The sequence below is a fragment of the Mangifera indica genome, chromosome 20 (assembly GCF_011075055.1).
Source record: "Mangifera indica cultivar Alphonso chromosome 20, CATAS_Mindica_2.1, whole genome shotgun sequence".
In the NCBI taxonomy this organism is placed as follows: Eukaryota; Viridiplantae; Streptophyta; class Magnoliopsida; order Sapindales; family Anacardiaceae; genus Mangifera; species Mangifera indica.
Genome location: NC_058156.1, coordinates 9,633,393 through 9,660,337, shown reverse-complemented (window position 1 = coordinate 9,660,337; position 26,945 = coordinate 9,633,393). Strand labels below are relative to the sequence as shown.

The 26,945-nt window shown below is 30.8% G+C and overlaps 3 protein-coding genes across 13 annotated transcripts; 1 reads left to right on the top strand and 2 right to left on the bottom strand.

Annotated features, from left to right (window-relative positions):
- The first annotated feature begins 1,579 nt into the window (after positions 1-1,579).
- LOC123204596 (transcription factor BIM1-like) lies at positions 1,580-7,008 on the top strand. Of its 8 annotated transcripts, none has more exons than XM_044621343.1 (13): positions 1,640-1,735; positions 1,810-1,957; positions 2,140-2,536; positions 2,670-2,747; positions 3,277-3,642; positions 3,963-4,053; positions 4,169-4,299; positions 4,403-4,511; positions 4,984-5,053; positions 5,142-5,237; positions 5,783-6,222; positions 6,304-6,433; positions 6,663-7,008. In XM_044621343.1, the coding sequence occupies exons 3-13, from the start codon at positions 2,380-2,382 to the stop codon at positions 6,765-6,767; spliced, it is 1,773 nt and encodes a 590-aa protein (XP_044477278.1). In that variant the 5' UTR covers positions 1,640-1,735; positions 1,810-1,957; positions 2,140-2,379; the 3' UTR covers positions 6,768-7,008. The 8 variants fall into 8 exon arrangements, with proteins under 8 accessions (XP_044477276.1, XP_044477274.1, XP_044477278.1 ...); XM_044621346.1 differs by having other exon boundaries at positions 1,657-1,957; positions 2,295-2,377; positions 2,473-2,536; XM_044621345.1 differs by having other exon boundaries at positions 1,657-1,957; positions 2,140-2,377; positions 2,473-2,536.
- A 2,315-nt stretch (positions 7,009-9,323) lies between these two features.
- On the bottom strand, positions 9,324-12,859 carry LOC123204661 (rhamnogalacturonan I rhamnosyltransferase 1-like). The gene is made up of 8 exons (XM_044621442.1): positions 12,014-12,859; positions 11,846-11,913; positions 11,627-11,715; positions 11,383-11,548; positions 10,851-11,140; positions 10,547-10,751; positions 10,300-10,457; positions 9,324-10,055 (listed from the first exon to the last, which is right to left on the bottom strand). The coding sequence occupies exons 1-8, from the start codon at positions 12,312-12,314 to the stop codon at positions 9,806-9,808; spliced, it is 1,527 nt and encodes a 508-aa protein (XP_044477377.1). The 5' UTR covers positions 12,315-12,859; the 3' UTR covers positions 9,324-9,805.
- An 8,940-nt stretch (positions 12,860-21,799) lies between these two features.
- On the bottom strand, positions 21,800-26,400 carry LOC123203906. Of its 4 annotated transcripts, none has more exons than XM_044620384.1 (5): positions 25,886-26,400; positions 25,419-25,519; positions 23,584-23,792; positions 22,776-22,828; positions 21,800-22,121 (listed from the first exon to the last, which is right to left on the bottom strand). In XM_044620384.1, exons 2-5 carry the CDS (start codon positions 25,517-25,519, stop codon positions 22,068-22,070), a joined length of 417 nt encoding a protein of 138 aa, XP_044476319.1. In that variant the 5' UTR covers positions 25,886-26,400; the 3' UTR covers positions 21,800-22,067. The 4 variants fall into 4 exon arrangements, with proteins under 4 accessions (XP_044476319.1, XP_044476316.1, XP_044476315.1 ...); XM_044620381.1 differs by having other exon boundaries at positions 23,584-24,782; positions 25,886-26,399; XM_044620380.1 differs by having other exon boundaries at positions 22,776-24,782; positions 25,886-26,399.
- Positions 26,401-26,945: the final 545 nt, after the last annotated feature.

The window sequence follows — 26,945 nt, the reverse complement described above, 5'->3', positions numbered from 1 at the left end:
AGATTCAAATTGAATTGAATTCAAACTTAGTTCAATTTACATATAGTTGAGTTTGAGTTCAAGTTTGTGAAAATCAAGCTTGAACTCGGTTTGAATTTGATTCAATTTATTTTTTGTTATTAAAATGATATTATTTTAATACATATTAATCAAAATGATATCATTTTGTATCAAAAAATTTAATTGAAAAATTTGAAGAATAGCTTGAGCTTGTAAAGAACTCATTCGAATCGAGTTTAAGCTAGAACGGATTCAGTTTAAATCTAACCCAAGTTTCGGGTTTGGCCATTTGTCTCTAATTTCAGAGATTTATATGTTCTTATTTTTTAATTTAAAAATTTAAATCTTTAAAAATTAAAAAATATAAGTTTTAGATTACTCTTATCCTTGGCTGGGAACAAGTCTTTTGGCCAAAGAGAAATGAGGGAAATGTTAGCTACGGAAAAGGAATAAGAGGCACATGGGAAACCTAAAGGAGACTGAGAAAAAAGGTCCCGCGTTTCCCGCAAAGCTAAATCCGTATTTACAAACTAGTGGCACGTGACATTTCGTCCTTCACCACCAACATCCTCACTGCTCCGTAACTTTAATTAATTATTATTATTATTATTATTCTTAATTTCCTTAAATAATCGGGATCTGTGCTCTAATCATCACCTGTAAATATTAACATTATCGCGTTAATCTTTCTCGGTGTCAGGTAGTTAACCGTGTTTCCAAGTCAACCTTTTCTTGCCTACTATTTTCACGTGACTCAGCCTCTCTCATCGCCTTTGCCTTCACCTACAAAAACAAAACCCGCTGTCACCGTTACTCTCGCCTTGTAATCTCCGGTGCTATCACGGTGACGTAATTAAATAATTAATAGGGATTTTTCCTTTCACCGAAACGAAATCGTATTAGTAATTTAGATGTTTAGGTTAGTTTAAATTAAACTAAATTAAACTAATTTATATTAAATTAAATCAAATTGAGCTAAGTTTCAAACTTAAGCTAACTTTGTTTAAGTTCAACCTAAATATATCTTTTCTTCACAAAAAAAATAATATTACGTGTAAATATTTTTAAATATATATATATATGATATGTTATTATATAATTAAATCTTATTTTATTTTTAATTTAAAATTATCAAATTATTTAATAATATATACCAAATAAATACTTATATATATTTTAATGAGTGTACAAAATTAATAAATTAATATGTTTTATAAATAATTTTTATATATAAATAATAATATATCACAATATAAATAAATATTATTTTATTTATAATTTATAATTATATAATATCATATTATTATTTATTCTTCTTAAATAATTTTGGACAAATATTACTGAATCTCGTCAGTACAGTAGATCCCGAAAGCTGTTAAAAATTCTCAAGTCTGTCTATATTTCTGAAACAAATTTATTAATTGGGATTAGCGAAGCCGTAAAAAAATATAACTCGGGATTGTCAAAAAATATTAATAATTAATAAAAATAATTATCAGATCAAACGGAGTCCGTAGACTCTTTACCCGTGAGACTAACGCCGTCAAGCGCGCCGCAACGTCGTTAGAAAACGCCGTTTTGTCTAACGGTAGTGATGAATAGAATACTTTGGATAAACAGAAAGCAAGCAGAAAATTGTATAAAATTTCTTGAACCAAAAACACACGCCGGACAGATAGAGAGAGAAAGCAGGCAGAGTTTCTCTTCGATCTACAGCCAAATCTCTGGCAACACTGTAAGTTTTTAAGAATGGAGAATAATTATTAATAAAGCTGAGATTTTGAGAGAGACAAAAATTTTTGCTTTCAGTCGAAAAACGAAGTAGATTCCTCTGCATTTGTGAATCCTGATCTCTCAATTCTAACAAAGACATTCACCAGGCTTTAAAAAGTTCTGGTTTCGTTTCGCTGTTTAAATTCTCCTTCTTTCGTCGGAGCGTTGCAAGTTTAGATCAAAGGTTCGTGTGTGGATTTTGTCTATTTGTTTGGATTTCTTCTTTTGTGGATTTTTTTTTGTTAATGTGTTGTTTGTGTTTTCAACGGACAAAAAAGTTTATTGTTTGAGAGAAAATTTTGACTTGAATTTTCGATAGTAACACTTTGAAATATTGAATTTGACTTGAACATCGTGTTTGTCTAGGTAATTTTGATTGCAGTCTATGATTTTACGTTTGAAGAAACTGTTTGGACTGAATTATTTGTAGAAAGATTTTTGTGTGAGTCAGTGAAGGAGATTTTCTCTGAGAAAACTCACGACTGCTTCTTCAAGAATCTGAAGTCGATTGCTTATTACAGAATTCACTTTTAGCCAGCCGTGAAAGCGAATGCGTCTCCGATCTCAGACGGAGGCGTGATTTTCTTTTTAGAATCTAAATTTTGTATGCAAATCGGATCTGAGAACAAACTATTGAATTTTCCAAAAATTCAACACTTGAACAGTAAATTGACTGGAGAATTCACCGAATCTCCACAGAATTTCCCGAAAAACTTTCAGCTGGAGATGGAGCTTCCTCAATCCCGTCCCTTCGGAACCGAAGGTAAATTCACAGAAAAAACAAATTAATAAATTCTCTGTAACTTAATTTTCATTTTCATTGTGGAGAATAAAAACAGAAAACATTTTGTTTTTTTGTCATACGTTTTAACTGTGATTTAGAAGATGTTTTCTAGGAAGGAAACCAACACACGACTTTCTGTCACTGTACAGCACTCATCCAACAGTCCAACAAGATCCAAGACCGTCTCAAGGTAAAATTCTTCTCTCTTTTCAATTCATTTTTGAGATCCCAATAGCCTGGTTGTTAGTTTCTCTCTTTTTTTTTTTTTAAATTAATTTATTTTTTGAATAGTTATTTTTTAAACGATTTAGTTATTACGCGATCACGATTTGTCTATGCACGTGACTGGATCTGGGCCATGAATTGCAATGGGCTAAATCCTAGCCGTTGGTAGTAATTAGCACCATCTGATTGGGTTATTGAATGGGTCCCATTTTAGAAGTTAGGCAATGATTTGACAAGTCACATGATTTACACCAGGCCCTGATGGTATTCACAGTTCCAAAGCTGCCTCTGTAGTACAGCACGCGCTCCTTTCTTTCTTAATTTGGCAAAGTTTAGTTTCTGTTGCCTTTAATCTCAAAATTTAGATGATTAAAAATAATTGGGTTTCTTTTAATGGAAAACATACGAGTTTGTCAACATTTGGTATTAAAAATTTACATGATTATAGGTTGGATTCTGATTATTATTTGTTTTTTTAATTGATTCTTCAACAGGTAGTTTCCTTAAAACTCATGATTTTCTGCAAGTAGGAAAGGCTAGTGCCAAGGGAGAAAGCACGGTTGAAATATCATCGAGTCTGGAAAAGCCGCTGCCTGAAACACCACCTGCGACTTCTGTTGAACATATTCTCCCCGGTGGGATTGGGACTTACAGTATAAGCCACATTTCGTATATCAATCAAAAGGTTCCGAAGGCAGAAATATTCACTGTAGCTCAGGCGAGTAGTAGTGAGAGACACGATGAGAATTCTAACTGCAGTTCGTACACTGTAAGTGGCTTCACTTTATGGGAAGAATCCGCAGTCAAGAAAGGAAAGACAGGGAAGGAGAATGCAGGCGATCACAGACCCAATGGAATAGGTATTTTTAAAATTCTCTTATATTAATATCATAACTACACTTCACGTTTAGATTGTTTAACTAATTAATCTCATGCAAGTTTGTGGATTACATGTTCAATCTGGATTCTAAATTGAACAAGTATACAAATTACTCTAGCGTAATTGCGCTGTGTTTTTCTTTTTTTAAACGGAAATGTGATTTTTCCGGATATAGTGTTAGACTGGGTTTGAATTATGGACTATAGGATGTCCAGTTGAACTTGCTTTAATGTGAAGTCTAGAGACAGAAACCGAATAAAACTGAATGTAACAAGCTAGTGGGCTACCGTGCATGTACAGAAGAGGCAGTGAAAGTGGGGCAGTGGCCGTCACAATCGTCTTCTGACAACAGTTATCATCGCAACAGCTTCAACTCTCTCTCTTCCTCTCAGTCAGTCGCTACCTCTTTCCATTTTCTTCCTCTTTTAACTCTTTTGTTTTGTGGTCAACTTTAGTTGGCAAGGTTTATAAAGATTAATGGTGGAATTGTATTGTTATTTGAACAGACAATCGAGGCTGAAGAGCCAGAACTTCATAGAAATGATAAAGTCTGCAAAAGGTAGTACCATGGATGAAAATTTAGACGATGAAGAAGCGTACACTCTTAAGAAAGAGAACTCTTCTCCTATCTTTAAAGGTAACTTTCTTATGAACATGTAATTTGCCAACTAAAAGGTCGTCAGGGTCCTTTAGTTCATTTACCATTTTTTCTCGCGATTCAATGATTTTGATTTTTACAGGGGAATTGAAGGTAAAAGTTGATGGGAGGAACACTGATCAGAAGCCCAACACGCCACGATCAAAACATTCTGCAACAGAGCAACGAAGAAGGAGCAAAATAAATGACAGGCAAGTGTAGCTTTCCTTTCCAAATTTATGTGACATTTTTTTTAAAACTCCCTTTATCACGCTTTTAAGTAAATCCCACGTTATTAAAGCAGGGGAGAGATACTGGTCCATATATATAGCCCACATGTTTTAAAGAAGCCAAAATAAAATTAATTAAATAACTTTCTTAAATTATTAAGATGTATTTTAAATTACAAAATCACGATGAAAAGATGTTACACTCTCTAACTCAATCCTAAACAGACTGAAATTGTATGATTCCTTATCCTTATTCTTTTTTGGGTTACAGGAGTTTAGATAAGTTTTTGGCAAAAATTCCCATTTTTAAACCCTTTTTTCTGGTGAGAAAATTTAATCAAATTGTAGTCTTAATGGGTTGAGCTGCTGTCTAGTATTGTTGCATATCTTGTCTTTAGTTGCACTTGATTGATCAATTACTATCAGGTATCAGAATTTTGAATTTATCATGCAGATTTCAGATGCTGAGGGGACTCATTCCTCACGGTGACCACAAGAGAGACAAGGCATCATTCTTGCTGGAGGTGGGTACACTTCTCATAACAATTTATGTTTTTCCGGAAGGTCACTTTAAATTAATTGTTGGATATTCAAACATTAAAATCGTTGCAGGTCATCGAGTACATTCAGTTCTTACAGGAAAAAGTACAGAAGTACGAAGTCTCATATCAAGGATGGAACCAAGATGCAGCAAGATTGATGTTATGGGTAAACTCATATACCTACCTATGTAGATCTAGAGATGGCAATGGAGCGGCCAAAACGGAATTATCTTAATCTATCTTTGTCCCTATAAGAAAACACTTTGTCTATCTCCACTCCATGCTCTCTCCCTCGGAGAAAATTTCCCTTCACTTTTCCTCTTCATCCTTGCATAGGAAATTTTCGACACTTTCCCCTTTTTATTTTTGTTAAAAAAATAATAAAATATTTATTAAATATTAAGATATATTTATAATAATTTAAAACTTATAAAAATTATTCAATACGAAAAAGTTTAAGAAATATATAGAAAAAAAGGTGAATTGAGGAAAGAATAGGTCAAGAATATATAATTTCATCTCTGTCTTATTCCAACTACAGAGATTTTAATCATTCTCATCTTCATCTTTATCATGAAATTCTCTCCTCAATTTTGTAGACTGAATTACCATCTCTTTAGATCTATTGTGTATTTTGGGTTGATATATACATTTGAATTTCCATATGCTTATCTTCATTTTGATTTAAATTCATCTCTCTACTTTTTGCAGCAGAGAAACAATCAGAAGGCTGTAGAAAGTTATGCTGATCAGTCTCTGGGCATGAATACCGGCTCTGCCCCTGCATTGATGTTTTCTGCCAATTTTGATGAGAAAAAGATACCAATTTCTCCAGCAACTCCAGGAAATACACAGCACCCAGTGGAATCTGACTTGAGTGCTGCTACTGCATTAACAAATAAAGCAATGGCCTCTCCCGTGGCGCCACTTCAGCAAAACTACTTCCCTCCGGTCAGGAGTGGCAGTATGGCAGCTCAACTTCCTCTCAGGTTGAGATCTGATGTAGATCACACAGCATCTCAGCCGCAAACACAGTTATGCATTACTAGATCATGTACAAGTAATGAGACGGCTGCCAGTAGTAAGCTGAAAGAACAAGAGCTGACTATTGAAAATGGCACAATAAACATCTCAACTGCGTATTCTCAAGGGTGAGTTTCTTTTTCATATTTTTTCTGCATTCTCTGTAGATATCTCAATTTCTTAACATATTGACACAAGCCCTGGAACAGGTTGTTAAATACACTGACACAAGCACTGCAGAATTCTGGAGTAGATCTGTCACATGCCAACATTTCAGTGCAAATCGACATTGGAAAGCGTGCAAATAGTAGTTCCGTCGATCCATCAATCACTATAAAGGTATTCCATATCCCTTCCTGTAACTTCCTATAATTTCGAATAGGGTAAATCCGAATCGAAACTAATCAGTCTTTGAAATAGGTTTGACTCAATTTAATTCGATTTAAATTAAAATTAAACAAATTTTAACTAATTTTGAATTAAAAGATTTGATAAATTAAGCTAAAAGATATTCAATTGGATTTAACCCAAATTCTTAATTCGAATAAATGGTTGTTTATAATGATAGGAAAATAAGGCTGCCTCCGGCAATCAAGGAACCACTCGTTCTAGAGGCAGAAATAGTGAGGAATTAAATCAAGCAATAAAGAAGCGAAAAACAGATAAAAGCTAGGTCAGAAAACTGCATAGTATTATTATTATTTTTTATATTTTTGTAATTTAATTAATTCATTTTGGGGGGGCGATTTATTCCTGTATTCTCCTGGTTTATAAAACAGCCCAGTTATGGAATGTACATGTAGTGGGTTTGAGTTTTGTTGGGATGCACAGAATTCCTAACAAATATTTGTATCAATTTTTATTTTATTTTATTTTGTTGAACCATTATTATAAATGGTTCCTTACTATTCAAATATTGTTTATAAGGGTGTACACGGTCGGAGAGTTTTGTCAAACTAAATTGAAAAAACGGTATAAAAAATTTATAAACTAAACTAAATTAAACTGAAAAAATATGGTTTTGTTTGGTTTAGATTATTGTTTGAACTAATTAAAATTATTCATTTTTAAATATTTATTATTTAATAAAATTAATTGAATTATGAGTTTCTAAAATATAATATAAATATATATAAATACAGTTTACAATTTGGTTTGGTTTGAAAACCATCCAAATGGCAACCTAAACAGTTAGAAAAATTTTCAAATCAAACTATAACTTTTAAGCGGTTTAATCTAATTTTATGGTTTGAATTAAATTTTACACACTTCTTTCAATGCATGTGCACTTGCAATTTTTATAGTAGAATTACAACAAAGATTAAAGAAAATGGCCTTCAATACTTTCTCCAAAAACTAATGTTTTTTGTTTTTTTAAATATTAATCTTGTGTAATCATTTTTCACATTTTTATCTTTTTCCAAATTTTATTTAACTATTCTACTTGTATGAAAATCAAATATGAGATTTTGGCAATTTAGAATATATAAACAAATAAATTAGATGTGCAAATTTGGGACTTAGTTGTGTTTATAATCATAGTTTTAAAACGCTGACTAGTTAGTGAAACCGATTCAACCATAACTTTCTGGTTAATACAATTAAGGTCAAATTTTAACTAATATTTACTATTGGACCGTATCAACCTACAATTGAATCAGATAAATTATTTTAAATTGTAATTTAACCATTGAATCAATCTAATTAAACTATCATGCTAACATTAGCATACCTTTTATTAAAAAAAAAAAAACTGCATATTCACCAAACCATTACACAATAATTTTGTCTGATTATATATTTTTAATTTTATTTAATTCGTTTTAACTTAATTGAATGTTGGAAAGAAAGTGTAATATATATATATATGTATATATGTATATATATATATATATATATATATATATATATATATATATATATATATATATAAATGTATGTATATATATATGTACCATACCATGAGACCACAATTTTGTTTAGTCATATATTGTTCTAATGTTAAAAAAAAAAAAACGTTTTCTTTCAATCTTGTATTAATTATTTTAATAGTGTTTGTTTTGGGTTAACCAGTCAAATTAATTCTTTGATAGGGTTAAAACTTGGGGTGATCGGTTCAGATTTTAAAACATTGTTATAATACTTTTAAGTTTAAATCATTTTACTCAAATATTATAATAGGGTTGATATTACATACAATTCTAATAGTATAAGCAAGTTATACTTTAACCATGAATACTTTACTTTTTTCTTTTTCTTCTCTATTTTTACTTCGCCCATGCAACTTCTTATTCCCTGGTGAAAAATCACATCAATAATGAATGTTCTCGAAGAATGTTAAATTTTAAATTTATTTTAATATTTAACAATATACTATACGTATTGTATAATATGATATAATACGATCTAGGAGAAAAATAATAAGTATTATAAAATGTATCAAATTAATACGATATAATAATATCTGATGATATGATACATATTACTAATATAAATCGATACACTTTTTAAAAAAAATAATGATATAATAAAAATATATATGAAAAATCTTAAGTTTTTAAAAATATTTATAATATTTTGTAAGATAAAGACTTCTCAATTAAATTTTTTTATTATTTTATTTTTTAAAAATTATATTATATGATATGATACAATATCCTATTTACAATATAAAAAATTAAATTTTTGATATATGATATAATACTAATGAATACTTTCAGAGAAAAAATATCAAAACAATTCGAGTGACACGACAGTTGAAACGTAATCCAACTGGCCCAAATCCGAACCGTTATAAGCTGGAAAGCCCAACAAAGTTTGAGGATGTTCATTGGGATGAGACCAATTAATCAAGTACTAGTGAAAAGAGACTGGTTTTGGCATGTTGGTTTGTCATTCAACACCCATTAAATCATTTAAACTATTAACCCTATACGTATTTATTTTAAATATATAAATAATATTACTCTTCAATAAAATTATATATATATATTTTTTATACATAATTTAGATAAACAAATATGTGATTAGATGATTTTAAATTAACAATAAAGTAACACTCACTCACATAATACCATATTATCCCTGTATTCAAATTGTATACCAAAAATATATAAACATAACATCACTCTTATCAAAACCAAGCTACACTTTGTAGACATCTTTTTGAACATCTATTTTCACAACTTTAAAAATCAAGCAACTTAGGCACTAATGTTGCAACTGATCAGAGAAGCAATGAATTTGCAGGGTGACCTGGCAGATAAAATTCAGAATGTAAATATAATGCTAGGGAACTCACAAGATCATGGCTGATCTAAAAGAAAAGGAAAATGGAAGGCCGAGGGAGGGAAAGGGTCAGATCATTCCATGAATCTCAGGTTCCAAAGTAAAACCAATTCTATATTTGCTTCCCTCGGTGTACAACCCAATTTTTATCTCATATCATACTGTGATGGCAGGCTACCCTTCTATACACAAATTGAATTATTAGCATATATTAAAAGAACTTCACCTTCTCCGGTTCCTTCTGAAGATTTCGCTCAGGCCTTTTTGAAGTTTACCACCGGTGATAACCTTCATAAATGCTCTTAAGAAAGAAAACCACCGTAATCACTTCACCTCTGTGTAGGGAACTATCACCTTTTCATCTGTCGAAGTAGCTACCACCCTGAGAGAACACTGGCAAATGTCACTCTCACAACATGACAATCATGTAGTACTTAGTGGATCAAGTGGTGATGGTTGTAAGCATTCTTCAGGGTTGGAGTAGAAGTAATCCTCCTCTTTTGGTCTGTCTGGGATCACCATCCTAACACTTGGTCCCCCAATGCGATCCGCATGAGCTTCCTTTACAGCAACAGAAAACTCATCCCAACTTAGAGATCCATTAGTATACTGGTCAATCAGATCCACCAAAAGCCTTCTGTCCAACAAGATTGTCTTCTTGTAGCCAAGGAATCTGAAGAAACAATGAATAAAGCCGTGTCATGCTCAAGATTAAAAAAAAAAAAAACAATTCACACAAAAAATATTAACTAACTAAATAATAATTAGCCTAAATTCAACCTAAAAAACAATTTAATGAATCTAAAATTAATACAAATCATGAAACAAAGCCAAACAAAACAAATATAACATAATACAACTAAAATCAGTTAAAATTCAATATGAATGATATGACTACAGTGTCATCACAACAGTACCTGCGATGGCCTTCAACAACTTTAGCCATGTTTCCATCATATGTAGGAACAAAAATGTCACTCTCCAATGACACAAGATAATCTAATGCTGCCATCTGGGATGAGTGGTTCTGAAAGAACCTAAGGTCTGCTGGCTCCAACAGAGTTTCCTTTCTGACCTGTTCCAGAAAGCAAAAGTAGGTTATTAATAATAGTGCAAACCAAGCAACAAAATCAAATAATATGGCTTCAGTTTTCATCAACTAACCAATCTTGGATAAGCTGCAGCAAGACTTGCCATTCTCCTTTGTCCACCATATATTTCACCAGCAGCAATATAAATCTGCATACTAGGATCGATGTCCAGGGCCCTCAAAGTAAGAGCAGTTTCCTCAGGTGTCAAAGGGCACAATCCATCTTTCCTCTTTAAGTCGGAATTTATAATTTTCTCTTTCCACCAAGGATATGCATATCTGCCAAAACATTAAAAATTTGGCCAGCATTAAGGATCAAGTTTATAATGCATCCTTCTCTTGAACCAACTGAAACTTATGCATAGATGCTTCACTTACCTCATCCTTGTCAGTTCGTCTACCTCCTCCTTATTACAACCTTGAGCGCAGCCAGAAAATGCCAACATGTCCATTTCATATCTAAGGTGAAGTACCAGGAAAGGACCATTCTGTCTTAGGAGTCTGATAACTCTTTTACCCAACTCCTCTATTTGAGTAGTAAATCTTAGAGCGCTAAAATTTACACGGCAACGGAGTTTCTGAATCTCCAACGGTTGACCATTGTTGGCAAGTCGAGCATCTGTTCTGTTCAGATGTACAACTTTGTACTTCTGTATCAGAGGTAGAATCTATTCACAAGGAATTCAAACCAAACCATTTACTGTGAGAAGAGTCTTAAAGCGGAAAAAGAAAAGTGTGCAAGCAAAAAGACATACAACTAAACATTTCACTGATTTAACATATCAAGATCATCCCAAGACACCTTAAGTTTCGAGGTACTGAGATAACCAGTGCAAGTTTAGGTTGTACAAATTCTAACAATACACGTGGTGAAATTCAATACAGCAATTAAGCGAAAAAACAAACCCACCTGATTATGATAGTAGGATATATCGGACCAACTAACTGGGGGCATGGAATAAACTTTTCCTAGTTCCACTCTCCTCTTGAGTCTAGGAGGCAACTCTTTCAATATCCGGACCTCATCTCTCAATGATGTAATAAAATGATCCACATCAAATATATCTTGGAATTCACTGGATAAAGATCAGTAAATCTGAGTAAGAACTATCATTCTATTACAAAAATAGAAGATGAAGGTGAATATGACACACCTGGGATCAGCCCAGAAGGAGGCTTTATCCAGTTCAGGGACTATAAGGGTGACATCCAAATGCCTCGCAATAGCTACCATATCACAAATCTGTTACCATACAAACCCACATACAGAAAAGAATCAAAATTTTCAACAGATGCAAAACAAACAACAAATTAAGAACAAGACAATAATGAAACGTCGAGCAATAAAAAAAAGCCTTCAGCAAACCACTCACCGCCGCTCTCATTTGATTGAGACCTCCATTGCACGAAACCATCAGGTAACCATTGTTCTTATAGACCCCTAATCCAAACATACCAAGAACCGACAAAAAAAATTAAATTGTCAATCAATCAAACAAAATTCTAAAAATGTTAGAGGAACAAGTAACAATTTTACTCACTCTTAGGAGGGAGAACACGCGCAGGAACAGATGGAACCTTATCCTGAACAATGGCAGAGGCTGCGTCGGACTCGCGGTTAAAACAAGGTGGCCAAACGTTCAAGACTCTAGGACCCCAAGTCTCACCAATTGCCGTTAACTGAACTATGCAAGTCCAGAGCAAAACTGACGTCGTAGCCCTTATCATCCAAAGCTTCGTTCTGGAACGACCACCACTCTTCAGTTGATGCTGCTTTTCTCCCTTAAAAATCCCTCCTCCTCCCATCTCTCTTTTTCTCTCACTCTTCTCTACCCTGCACATTTACACATCCAAAAAAATGGGAATGGCGACTTTTATTTTTATTCTTTTTCTATCAATGTAGCACCCGTTATGGTGAGTAAATCATAAAATCAACTTGCTCTTTTTGGCTGTTTGTTTTACCCAAATCTTGCAGATCCAAACCTTCCAAATTAGGATCGCCAATATGACGCCTTACATACACCAAAAAATTCCCAAATTAGCAACCTTTCCTGTCTAACTCACAAATTCCTTCACTCAATTAGAACCAAAATCCCTAATTTCAACTCACATTACACAAAAAACACGTCTAATTTTCTTCTTTCCAATCTTCACCCACCGACCAAACCCTAAATTAACTCAATCAACAAAATTAATCAACCAATTATTCCTCGCATTAAAAAGCAATAACAAAACAAAAAACTTAAATTCGACTTCGATCAAACCAAACGGACGGCTGTTACTCCCGCCGGCAACTATGAAAGCGCCGCTAAACCCTTCAGAAAGAGAAGGAGAGAGAGAGAAGACAAAGAAAAGATGGCGAGAAATAGAGAATTTATAAAACGACGCGTTGTTAAATAAATTAAAAGCCCTTTATTCTGAAGGTGTGTGCCGTACACTTCTGGGTCACAGTCACACGTCATCAATCATCTAACCATGGTTAGATTAGAGCTGACTATAGTTAGTTTTGACTGTGGTATACTTAGTTTGGAAAATACTACCGGGTCCACTAGATTTATTTGTTGGTTACGTGGCAGCCATCTGCTGGTGGAGGTTCAGAGCAATTAATAAATTGTCGATACACCGACAATATAAAAACTAATGATATGGGTTTGTAATTTTTCGTATTTGGATCGTATTTATTGTTCCGATTGTTTTAAAATTTAAAATTTAAATATTTTAATTATACATTTAAAACGAAATATTTATAATTTAATCGAATGTTTTGAGAATCAGATTCGATCAATTAATTCAACTGATTTAACTAAGAATTAATATGTAATCTAAACCAATTTTTATATAATTATTGACCGATTGGAATTTGATTAAATCTAATTGAAATCAGCTAAACGAGTAATATACAAATTTCAATTAATACAAAAGAATTTGTGCTAGTAAAATTTAAAGTGAAGAACTCTTTTTGAATCAAATGCATTTTATTAGAATTAATTGTTAAAATTTCAAGTATAAAGTATAAGAATTGGATCTCATATTGAAAAATATGACAACTAGTGTAGGATTTATATAACATTAGACTCTTTTATCTTATAACTAACTTTTGAAGTATGATTTTCTCGAGATTTATATCATTCGGTATTAGAGTCATTATCACATTTTTCAATTGTAATCATACAGTTTGAGTAATGACGCCGACATTGCAATATTCATACGAGACCAACAAGGAGTTAGCACACAACTAGCTCACGTGGGCTCATAATTAGTGTAGTTCTCTCGTCTCAAAATGTTAGGATCTCAAATGTAAGGTATGAAGCTTGAATCCCATATTAAAAAGTATGAACAATTGCTGTAATTCTGTAATCTCAATAACTAATTTTTAAAGTATAGTTCTCCCCATATTTGTATCAATTATATTCTAATGTTGTATATTATATTATTAATATAAATAAATAGATTTTAAGTCCTATTGATCATTTTTTGTGATAAATTTGGGAGTACTTGATAGATAATACTCACATTAATTAATTAAGTAATTATAAATTATTATCAACTGTTAGTTCAACCCTTTATAATTATTTATTAAATTATAATAATTTAAATTAAAATTGATCAATTAAACTAATTAAATTATAAATTAGTAAAATAATTAGTTTGATTATTAATTCAATTTTAAAAATCAAATAAATAACTCTATTTTTAATAAAAAATAATATATTTTTGAATCATTCCCATATTAAAAGCAAAATTTAATATTATAAATATTTATTATCCATAATTATGAAATCTCATTAAATTTTTATTTTATTTATTGATGAATAATTAGCTTGGTATTTTGGCGAGGAGGGTACTTGGGTACGAGTTAGTCTCCGTCTGAGTGTCGGTTATGTCGTCATAACGGCGTCAACTGTGCAATGTCAGAACGGTCGAGTAAATATGATCGTATGTTAGATTGACGTACCCTGCGTGCCACATGGCAAAAAGTTACGGCGGACCAGACAGATGAAGATGCACGCGCTACTTAGAGGCAGTGAGGACGTCGTTAGTGAGCTATGTGTCGGAATGTTATCGAATGCAGATAAGTAATGATGTAGACAAGGGAAGTATTTCGCACGCGCTTGAAAGTGTATATTGTGATGTACTGTGGTTGTTGGGAGGTTGTGACATTTTGCGGTAGGATCCAGAGTACAGGTCCGAATCCAGTGTGCGACTTAGAATTTGTAACACAACAACATCAGGAACTTATTATATAATATATAAATTCTACCAGTATAACATAAATAAAAAAATAATATAATATATATTATCAATTAAAATTAATATATATTTTAAAAAAATATTAATTTAATTAAGTTGTATAAAAAGAATTTTTATTTAAATAATGTTTATGATAATATTTTAAAATGATGGTATATTTATTAGAATTTTTTTATTATTTTATTTTTAAAAAATATATATTTTATAAAATCGATACTATAAATTAGGTTTTTGATATGTGATATGATACCTAATTTGAGTATCATGCCCAAAAAACCAATAAAAAATTATTACACCAAAATTTCAATAATTTAATTATTTTAATTAATAAATTTTGATAAATTAATAACCCAAAATAAAAAACCACATGCACCCTTAAATTCAATTAAACACTACTAAAAATGATTAAAAAAAAAAGTTTATCATCTATAGAAAAAGGTTGAAATTATTGACAATTAAATATTATAAGTTGCATATGAATAAAATTAAAAGGCTAATTACCCGTAAGGGGTAGTTTGAGTAATAAAAGAATATGAGTTCAAGTTTCCTCTAACGACATCTAAAAAATTATTCTAGCTTAAGTACTAAATGATGAGATTTTATGCATTAAAAAGTACGAATTTAAGTTTTTTCTAATAATATATCAAGATTCTTGACTTAACTGTTGTGGGATTAGTCACAGGATTCTTCAAAATTTAATCTATTCAGTATGATTAATTCTGATCTAATATAATAATCCGATCCGAATAAGATTTTTTTTGTTATTAATTACAATCCTATGAAATAATTATAATAAAATAGGTACATATAATTTTATTATATAGCGTAATAGGGTGAGAGGTAGCTGGCTTTTGGAAATTCCAAGTATTAATTTTAGTGATAGTTGAGAAGAAAGCAACAATTAATAATATTAAACATGCCAATCAAATTTAAAATAGGGGGCTCTCTCCATTGTATGTTGAATTTACTTTCCTACCAAACTTGCATATTAAAATTTTTAGACCTTCTAAACTTTGGAAATGTAAATTTTATTATCATTTAGGTGAGATGCTGTGATCCTAGTACTAAAGTGTGACAAGCCTGCATGAGATTCTTTGTTAAAGAAATGCCCAAATGACTGTTTCCCACTCAAGGTTTGCTCAAATCACAAATTTTTGCTTTTTAATTTTTGAAAAACCAAATAACTACATATGATTCATTTTTCTTAGTAAATTTGATAAGTTTTTCTAGAAATGATTATTATTTTATTTTTTTATTAAAACTATACAATTACTATTAATACTTAATACAAATGTAAAATTATTAATATACCATTATTAGTTTAAAATTTTATCACTAAATGCCTAAAAATATCAATTAAATTTAAAATATTACATTTTGGTCTATTCTTTAAGAGTATAACTATTATTTTTGAAACTATTAAAGGCATATTGAAATTTCAAAAACACTCATATACTTTTTTTGAATTTCAAAAACCCTTAAAAAACTTCATTAAAACTCCTAATTTTTTTAAAATTACAATTTCTCCTTTAAAGTTTTGAAAAGGGAAGATAGAAAATATAAGGGGAAAAAGAAAAATAAAATGAATAAAGGAAAAAAAAGAAGATAAAACAAAAAAAATTATGTAAAATGACAATCCTACTCTTTTTTTTAACGAAATTCATTAACAAAAGTAAATAATGGATGAAATTTTGATTTTTTGAAACTTAAAAAGATAAAACTTTGTCATTTTATCATAATTTGGGTGGGACATAGTATTTTAGCCAAAAGTTATTTAAGTTAGAAATATGATCCAAGTATTCAGAGGTGTATATATATATGTATGTATGTATGTATGTATGTATGTATTACCAAGGAGAAAACTCTAAATAAGTGTCAACTACACACAAGTTTTTTTTTTTTCATGCCAAAGGAATGTCAACATTGAGTACTTTAACATGTACCAACTACCCTTTTGAAATGGAAACATTCAACCCAAATTATGCTAGCGTTTTATACAATATCATATTTTTTAAGGTCGAAAGACTATTTTCTACGTAAGGTTTAATAAAATGACAAACTTTCATCTTTTAACTTTGAAAAAAATCAAATATCCACTTATAAACTATTAAAACTAATGATTTATTAGGTAGATAATGATAAAATAGACAATTTACATATTATAAAAAAATTAACTTTTAATATATACGAAACTTTTTCTCCCCCATTTTATTAAATGGATCACTCACTCCTCAACTCAAGTATTAAATAACAGTTTTTCCCCTTTTTCAAATTACTCTTGAATAAGATGAGAGAATACTAAGTCGTAAATCACTCATAAGGTGTTCATCTTCGCGTTACTTGCTTGGTCGTAACTTTACATCTATTAAACAACAAAACGATGAGGTTTAGAAAATAAGGATAATGTTTTTAAAGGTAAATTTGCAGAGAAATCAAAATCCAATGATAATGAAAATAATGATGATGAAGAGGAGGCCGAGGATGTTGGTAAAAGGAGAAGGAAAAAGATGGGGGTTGAGGAAGATTATCCAAATTGGTCCTTTGATGGGGTAGGAAATTAGGGCTTATGAGTATTTTGTGCTATCGTGGGGAAAAATAGTTTCGAGATTGACGGGGAAGGAGAAGTTGATGATAACTCAATGAAGGAGATAACTATCTTTAGTGGGGAGAACTTTGCTTTCCATCCAAGTCTTGAATAAATGATTTAAACTAATAATTAAAGTTAATGGTGGATATGTTTGTAATACATAGGATAAATGAAGATTTTCAATTTTTAAATTTCATTAATTAACCATGTTAATTATCATTAATTGAAAATTAAAAATTTTTTTAATTATAATTAATTTATTGATTTAATTTAAATTTTCATATAAGGGTAATTTTGTTTTTTCAATTAAACAGTATAAAAAGAATTTTTTTTAATTATATAAAAAGAGTAAATTAGCCATTTATGTTTAAACTAATATGGGATATTAACAAAATTAAATAACAAACGAATATTTAAATTTTTTTAGAGTTAACAGATGAAAATTTATCATTTCACTCCAACTTCGATGGGAAATAGTCTCTGGCCTGTTATTTATTACAAACTACAAAGGATAATTTCAACGATGTCATAAGATATTGTAAGTGTTTGATTTTCTAGGTTTTGTCCGATTTAGAGTTTTTTTTTTTTTTATATATATATATATAATTGTAAAGAGTATTAAGTAGTTTTGAAAAATTAGGAGTATACTTGATGATATTTCCTTATCATATTAAAATTCACTATTATAATTGTTGTTGTGATTTTTTTGTTAATAACTAATATACATAATTTAGAGTATTTGCGCGAAATAAATTATGATAGTGATAATTAGAATCGGTTAATTTAAATAAGCTTTTAACATTGTTCAATACGATATTTAAGAGTATACGTATACATTTATATTATTGACAACTCTTAGAAATTATTCCGACAAAGTGTAAACTAAATTTACAATACTTAATTTCGGAGAATTATTTAAAGAGGTTAGTTAGATTTTTTTTAAGAGTCATCTCTCTTATTTTATTAAGAGACTTATCTTATCATATACTATAGATGCAAACTATTTTCGTGAAGGAGACCTAGTTTGTTTTTATTTTTTCTTTCCTCTCTCTCATAGTGATCCTTTATTGGGTGAAAAAGGAGAGTTTTACAATCATATTGGTTATATTTCAAGCTTGAATTCCAACATATAACTTATTATCAAATTCATGATAATAAGATCATGATCATGGTCCATTGCATTTTATCTTGAGCATAAGATACGAAAGAAAAACAAGTTGACAAATCACTTTCTTGTGGCGAGAGATGTCTACACATATATACTATGTCATTGGTTAGTATTCCTACAACTTGATTTCGGAGACTTATTTAAGGAGCTTAGATTTTTTTAAGAATCACCTCTCCTATCTCTATACGAGGTTTATCTTATCTTAAGTTATGGATGCTAACTATTTTCATGATAGAAATTTTGTTTGTTTTTCTTTTCTTTCCTGTCTCTCATAGTGATCTTTTATCGAATGACAAATACAACTTTATAATCATATTATTACATTTCAAACTTAAATTAAAAAAACTAACTTATTATCACATTACATGATGATAAGATCATGATCACCGTCCATTACATTTTATCATGGGCATGAGATATGAAAGAAAAACAAGCAGACAAATCACTTTCTCGTGAAAAGAGATGTCTTCACGCATACACTATGTCAGTATTCCTTCAACTAGTTGTGTCTCTAAATGTCGTTCCACATTTTTGGTCAAGAGAAGTATGTTCCGTATAACAATAATGGTTAAAAATGATAATAACAAATTATATATAAACAAGCTACAAACACAACAACTCAGCCTGCTTAAATTTTGTTAGACATAGTGAAGTGCATGGGCACTTGAGGCAGCTTTCTTTTGCTTGCAAATTTAAATGAAGAAACAAACACCCAATTTTATGATTTGCCTTAAAATTATAAAGTTCAAGCCAATTAATTAATAAGCATGTTATTGGTACAATACAATTGTCAATGCATCACCCAATTTTAATTTAATGGGTTCATCTGCCTAGTTGAAAATTTACACCATTTTAGGTTAAGATCATGACATGTCAACTCAGCATTTATAAAAAAATTTCTCAAAATTTAATGAGGCTTAAAGACTATATCTTCAATTTAATTATATGCCAACTAAGGAGCAAACATGTTGGTACATTTCTTAATTGTATACATAGCAACAATAGAAGAGTAATCCTACGAGCATAAATAATATACGTAACTTTGTCTCTGATCAATGACATATCATCATATAATCAGATAATTTAAAATTAAAGATAAAATAATATTTAATTATATAATAATATATCATTGATTATGCATATAATTTTATTGACAAAAAAATTATGTATACACACTTCTAAATTCAAAATCTCCTAATTATATGATGACACATATCAGTATGTACATATCTGTATACTCAAAATATATACACATAATTTTATTATTATTTATACTACCTATTTTTATTAAATTTTATCAAATATATTAATAATTTATATATAATAATTATTTGAATATTTCAATTTTAGTAATAAAACATAACTCAAATCAAACACAACCGTAAAATAATATTACGTACATTATGTTTTAACTATTAAATTAAATATTTAGATAATATATTATCATATGATTAAATATTATTATTTAATAAATTTAAAATTATTAAATTATATCATTATATTATTAAAATATTTAATTAAATATTCAAAATCACAATGCATACAAGTTTTATCATTTTGCTTTATCCGACATCCCACCATCTTTAGAAAGCTAAAAACGACTTTTTACCATATAAAATAACTAGAATAGTACAAAGTTGCTAAAGTTTTGTACAACGTTACAAATTAAGTGTGTTTAGCATGGTTAAAAGTGTTTTTTAATTAACATAAACGTTTTCGAAAATATTTGTTTTAGGTTGACTCGAAATAAATTAAAAAAAAAAACCCATTTTAGAAGTACTAGAAATGCTTTATAGGCAAAAGCATATGATGGTTTTATTCTATAGAAAAAATAATATTATACGTATAAATTTTTGTATATATATAAGTATGTATATAATATATTATTTTATAATTAAATATTATTTTATTATTAATTTAAAATCATTCAGTTATATTATGTATATATATATATTTATATACTCAGAAATGAGAATGTATGATTTTATTGATATTAAAAATCTTTGAAGGGTAAAATTAAGTGAATAAAACAATGCATACAAATAAATGATATAAACTGTGGTGATAGACTGTAATTAAGTAATGTAATTGTTTTTTTTTTTCTCACTTTAAAGTCCTCTAAACTGATGTTGTTACCTCAGTTTGTATAATTTATTTATACATATAGTATTACTCATGTCAAATTAAAACAATAATATTAACACAGTTTTAAATATATAATTGATTATCTAAATAATGTATCATAATATGACTGAGTATTAATTTATTTTTAATTTAAAATTATCTAATTATATAATAATAAATTATTTAATTAATTAATTATATATTTAAAACTATGTGTATATAATTTTTTTAAATAAATTATCCGAGACAATGAGTTTGTTGGAACATGAAGCATGAATAAATTAATTAAATAAAAAAAAAGAAATATAATATAAGAAACCCAAGATGGAGGCAAGGCAAGAATAAGAACAAGTACAAGAACGTGGGTGAAATTTGTGTGGAAAAAGAAAAAAAAAGAGAAAAGGAAAAAGACTGGGGAATCTAAACGCTCACTTGTCAAAGGTCATATTGGCAAGGAAAATGTTTTTGTTTTTTAGATTGGGTTCCATACCCAAGGATTAGGTGTTGGTTTTGTAGTTAAAACAGTGAATCAGACGTAGCTTTGATGAAGACAACAAAAGTTTCTTAGTGTTTAGATTGAGTTTCTTGCAAGAGATTAGAAGGAAATATGGGGAATTTGAATTATGAGTTCGAGTGGGTTCGGATGTAGGATCAGAGTCTTTTACGAGAAAATGATTTTATCATATTATCATATTAATTTGATATATTTTATAATACGTATTATTTTTCATATATATCATATTATATCGTGGGAAATTGAAAGTTATAATTTGTATTGAAGAGTCCGAAGGTGGCTTCATGACTTATGAATAAAGATTAAATATTATATTCTAATTATATTGAGTATCGAAATGCAATCGGGGTTAAGGAATATCGTTGCTATTCCTTCCATATGGGCTTGTTAATGGGCCTGACGTTTGATTTTGAAGTAAGTTTAGGATCAAGCGGATATTCCCCCTTTGGTCCTCAAATTTATCCTATTAAAAACAAGGATTATTTTAAATATTTCTATAAAAATAAAACTATGTATATTGACAAATTTTATAAATAAATTTTACTAATTTATGTGTACAAACTAATGTGACAATATATGATCGGATGATGTGATATTTTTTCTTTTATTTTAAAATCACCCATACATAAATTCTGTTGGGTGGAAATTTATACAAACAAAACTGATTGAAAAAACTCGAGACATTTTTACAAAAATGCGCCGAGGAGAGATCGGGACTGAATAAATTGACTGAAATTTACAAGGGTGATTAAACCAGTTGTAAAGAGTAAAGGAATAAGTAACATTCTTTACATGGAGAGATGGCTTAGTCTACCCATCTTGAAAGGAAAAAGGAAAAGGGGAAAAGAAAGATAGAAAACAAATAATAAGGATTTGAAAGAAGGAAGGGACAAACCTTTATTCCATTCATCATCTTGACAATTGTTCTCTTCTTTTAAATCTGTGCAGCAATCATGATGTCTTGGACAATTCAGTGATCTTTTCTGATTTCTCTTTCTCATCATCCTGCAAGTTTAGCATGAAAACAATGAAAAAGAACTTCAACTGTGAGTTCAATGAGTAAAAGACTGCTGAGAAACACATTGAATCCAACTTCAGACGAACCTAACCTTGTCAAATTCTATCAAACAAATCTACAGCACTTCATCATGAACAATGAATTAAACTTAGTAAGGTTTGAGTCCTAATAAATGCTTTCCCAATTTATGTTGACTAAAGCATCAGCAGAGTTGTGACATCTTAGATTCCCAATGTGTTGTTATGTGTGTATGTATCTGTATGTCCACTAGCATGTGCATACATTAATTGTGGTGCATCCTTGATAAATTGGACTGGTAACAACCAGAAGTGGCTCTGGTCTTCTGTGATATCTTTTGCTGTTTCCATTGTTCTTCACAACAGCATAACAAGTACATTCAACAGCTACAACCCTAAAGGGAATGGCAGGATTGTGAAAATTTTGTCCTAGGTAGGAATCAGTCTCATCAATAATCTAATCTAGGGGATCTAAATGCAAAATATTCAGCAGGTAGATCTACTATTATAAATTAAATATGATCAATTCTAATGTGCTTACCCACTCAAAACCAGTACATACATTGATAAAGATAAGAGACTACCACTAAAGATCACGAGGAAAGAAGAAAAAAATTTGCTTACCGAACCATCCACCATCTTGTCAAAGTCATCATCAAACACTTCATCACCATCATCTGAAAAACGTGATTTATCAACAGTACAATGAATTACACAACAAAATTCACAAAGCTTAAGGTAATCCCATTGTTTGTATAGCTCTTATGCAAAAACTGATGTTACAAATACAGATCTCTCTTCAGTTTCAAGCTATTTGACATTTACCTAACTAATTTTTTTGTTTTTTTTTTTTTTTTGAGCCTATGTGCTCTTTCTAACTTTTAATGACTTTTTCTTAGTTTGCTTTCAGGAGTCTGTGTGCTCATTTTGTTTTGTTTTCTAAGTCTTTTGTGACTTTGCTTGGGTATGTCTCTCGTATTTTGTATCTTATTTTATCGGTTTTATACAATTTCTTAATTTCTCTAAAAAAAAAAAAAGAAACAGGGGTGGATAAAGATGCTTAGGACGAAGAAACACGTGTGGATAAGTAACAAAAATAGGTACACTGGATTCTCTTTGCCTATTAAAAGGGATAGTATTGATGGGAAAATATGCTAAGAATAAAGAACTAGCACTTAATGCAACTTAAACGGTAGCCAAGGTTTAGCCAATAGAAGCAACCCACTAATTGCAGGATAAAAAGGAAAATTCACTCACAAAAAATGTTGCATGAACAGGGATGCAATCAAATGTGTGTAACAAAAGCCACAAAGAAGAAAAACAAAATACAGTAAATAAATCAAGGAAAAAACAGAGGACATAAAAAATCAATCATCTTAACAAATAAATATGGTCAATAACTTGACAGATTAATGAAAAAATCCTATTATACCAGGGCCTTTATCACTGTCTCCACCCAGAAGAAATACATCCAAGTCTTGTTCTGTAGTCGAAGATGCTGAAGTCTTACTCTTTTGCTGGTTTGCTTCTGGTGCACCTGATTTAGGAATTATTCTAACCTTCGAGCTTTCTTCCACTCCATCATTCTTTACCTGTTCTTTAGATTTGACCTTAAAATCTTCCATGTATAGCTTCTCAGAGCTAAAGGAAAAAGAAGAAAAGAAAGAGAAAAGGTGTGAGAAAATCGGAAACTAAGTCAAAGAATGGCAAAGGTACAGCTACTCTAGCAATACCAGAGTGCAGCAAATGTAGACGTAAGCAAGCATTTGCATCAATATCATATTTCTATGTGCAAATAGTAAACCCTAAACCCTATTGCTTGCATGCATCTTCTCTAACTTTACAAGAGGAAAAAAGGTGAATTAGGTTGAAGTAGAATTCAAGTATTCTAATTCCAGATTCCAATTCTATAGGAGCTATATCCCACAGATTTTCTCCCAATATCTGACGATCTTGCAAGAGGCTGCAACTGCAGAATGGTTTAGCTATTGAGACAAAAGCAGAGTTATGAATTACCTGCTTCATGACATTTTCCACCTATTAACTTTTATTTTTCTTTATAAAGAAAAGGACTATTGTGTGAAAATGCACAGGCCTCTTTCCTCAATAAAGAAGTCAATTCATATATTAGGAATAAAATTGATTATATATTGAAGCTCTTGAGAAAATCTGTACAGTTACGTCAAACGCACACAAATATAGTTACACACACAGAGAGTGAAAAATTACCAGCCACCTATTAGCATTTTTTTTTGGGTAAAAAGCTAAACTGTGAATACCTGTTCAGACCACTTTTATCTAAAACTCGTGTGCGTGCGTAAATAGACAATTATCTACACTTTACCATACAAATTTTCCATATGAAGAAGTAAAATACATAACGGGGGATTGCAAATATGTAATTGTATTCAGCATACACAGCCAATTATGGAAGAATCCCCAGAGTATATAAGTTTCTAAAGGCTGAATGGTAAAATAAAAAAGCCAGTAGAAGCTGGAATCGCAGTTTTTGACAATGAGAAAAGATACTTATGCTGCCACATGGCTGTTAACAAGAATAAAATAAATCCTCCAAAACTTCCTTTCTTTGATATAGTGTGGGCAGAACTCATATCTTAATTTTGATATTTCCTGCATTGGAGTATCAAGGACAGCTATAAAACATAGTACACAAATTGAAAACAGTAAAAGGAAAATGAATACAGAAGGCTACAACTAGAAACTCATATATGCACTAATGTGCTCATGTCTCAAAATGATGCATGAATATTAGCAAGATCATTACATATATCACTGCAAAACTAAAATCTTCCACAAGTACGAACACCACTGATATTCCTAGATTTGAACAGCTAATTGAATCTTCAGATGATATATTTAAGAAAAAGAGTGGGTTTTTATTTTTTTTTTTGGTGTAGGTCTAGGAACAAGGTAAGATATACGCTTATCCAACTGCAAAGGAGATTATCAACTAAAGAGTTGATTCACATGTAAAACATTCCATGTAAGGCCAGATGAAATCATCTACCTACAGAAACAGAAATTTGAAGAAGGGAACAAGCAACAAAAGAAAACAAGTTTGCGTTCCTCACAGTTCTTACTTGTTAAGCTCCTCTCACTAATATAATTCATTCAAAATAATGAGGCTTCTCTCCATGAAACAAATATGTAAATCCATAAAGGATAGCTAAATTAGATGTTGCAGTTTCTCTTCACGCAGTTGATCCACTTTGCCATATTTTGCAGACTTTCAAGAACAGAACTAACCTTAACCGTGGAAAGAACAAGAGTGGCATGTTCTTCTTGCCATTCATTAGGATCCTTCCTAACATTTGATTCAATGGGAACATCACACATCTCTGAATCATCTGCACACCAAAGAATTCAACCAATTTGCTTCAACACTAAAACAATTCAGGTTCATTTTACATTTCAAAACTATGGTGCAAAACCAAAAACTGTCTATTAAAGCAAATTAAACTTAATCCTAAAAGAAAATTATAAAATATATATACAATTAAAACAACCAATCAAATCACAATACAACAGGCAGATCGCTCTTTTATTTCCAACATTTCGTAAATATGAAAATTCGACTAATAGAGCCATGCAGTTGCACTATCTCTATCTTTTCTACTGTTCTCCCAGTAACAAAACAAATGCTATTATCAACACATTAAAAAAATAAGTAAATTCAAATAATAAAGAAAAGATTAAAAGATCAAGTAGCGTACCTTCTAATGGAAAATCTTGAAAGGTGTTAATAGTAAGTTCCTTAACGAATTCTCTCAACTCTTCAGTGATTCCAAACCTCCCCAGATCCTCCTCTTGTTGCTGCTGTGACGCGAGCACACCAGGAGGCGCAATGTTCTCAGCGAGAGACTTGATCTGGTAAGCTCGCTTTGACGCCTCGGCTGCGATCTTCTTTGACCGCTTCGACGATTCTGATAGAATGTCTGAAAACTTAGAGGAATCGGCTGTCAGCTCAGAGGATCGCTTCGCGGCTCCCTTCGTTAGCTCGCGCGACCACCGCGCCGCTTCCTCCACAAAGGTTCGCGCTTTCTGCCATATGTCCATTTGGCTCGGGGCAAGCACAGCTGAATTTTTCTTTCTTCCTCTGTGTTTGTGCTTCGTTTGTGTGTAGAGATGTGAACGGGGCCGGACCGTGCCTCAGGCCGGCCGGTACGGCCTAGACCATTTTTTTTCATGCCCAAAAAATATCGGACCATTCCTGGATGTTTGGGGTGCGACATGATATAATAAATAATATTTAAGTAATTAAAAAATATAGGCCAAATGACTATATCCCACCTAAAGTATGTTTATTTCTAAAGTTTCTTTTCGTTAATTTTGAAAATCTTATTTATCCATCTATAAGTAATTAAAATTAACTAAATTCATTAATCATATCATTTTTCTCTCCTAAACCCTAAAAACTAATAATTTCTCTCAATCCAAGTTTTCAAAAATTATATTTTTCTCTTAGGGTTTTCAAAATTTGAGATCCAATTTCTCTAGTGACGATCGACGATCTCCAAACACCAACTCTTTCTCTCCAATGTCTCCTCCTTTCGGTTGTGGATCTTCCAATGTCGTATGGTGTCGTCGTCTTTATCTCTGAACGAGGATGATTCGTCTTTATCAATGATAAAGACGCGTTATCTTCATTGACGATAATGCCACACGACATCGAAAGATGCACGATCAAAAGGAGGAGGCGTCGAAGAGGAAAAGTAGGTGTTTGGAGATCGTCAATCGTTATCGAAAAAATTGGATTTGAAAGTTTGAAAACTC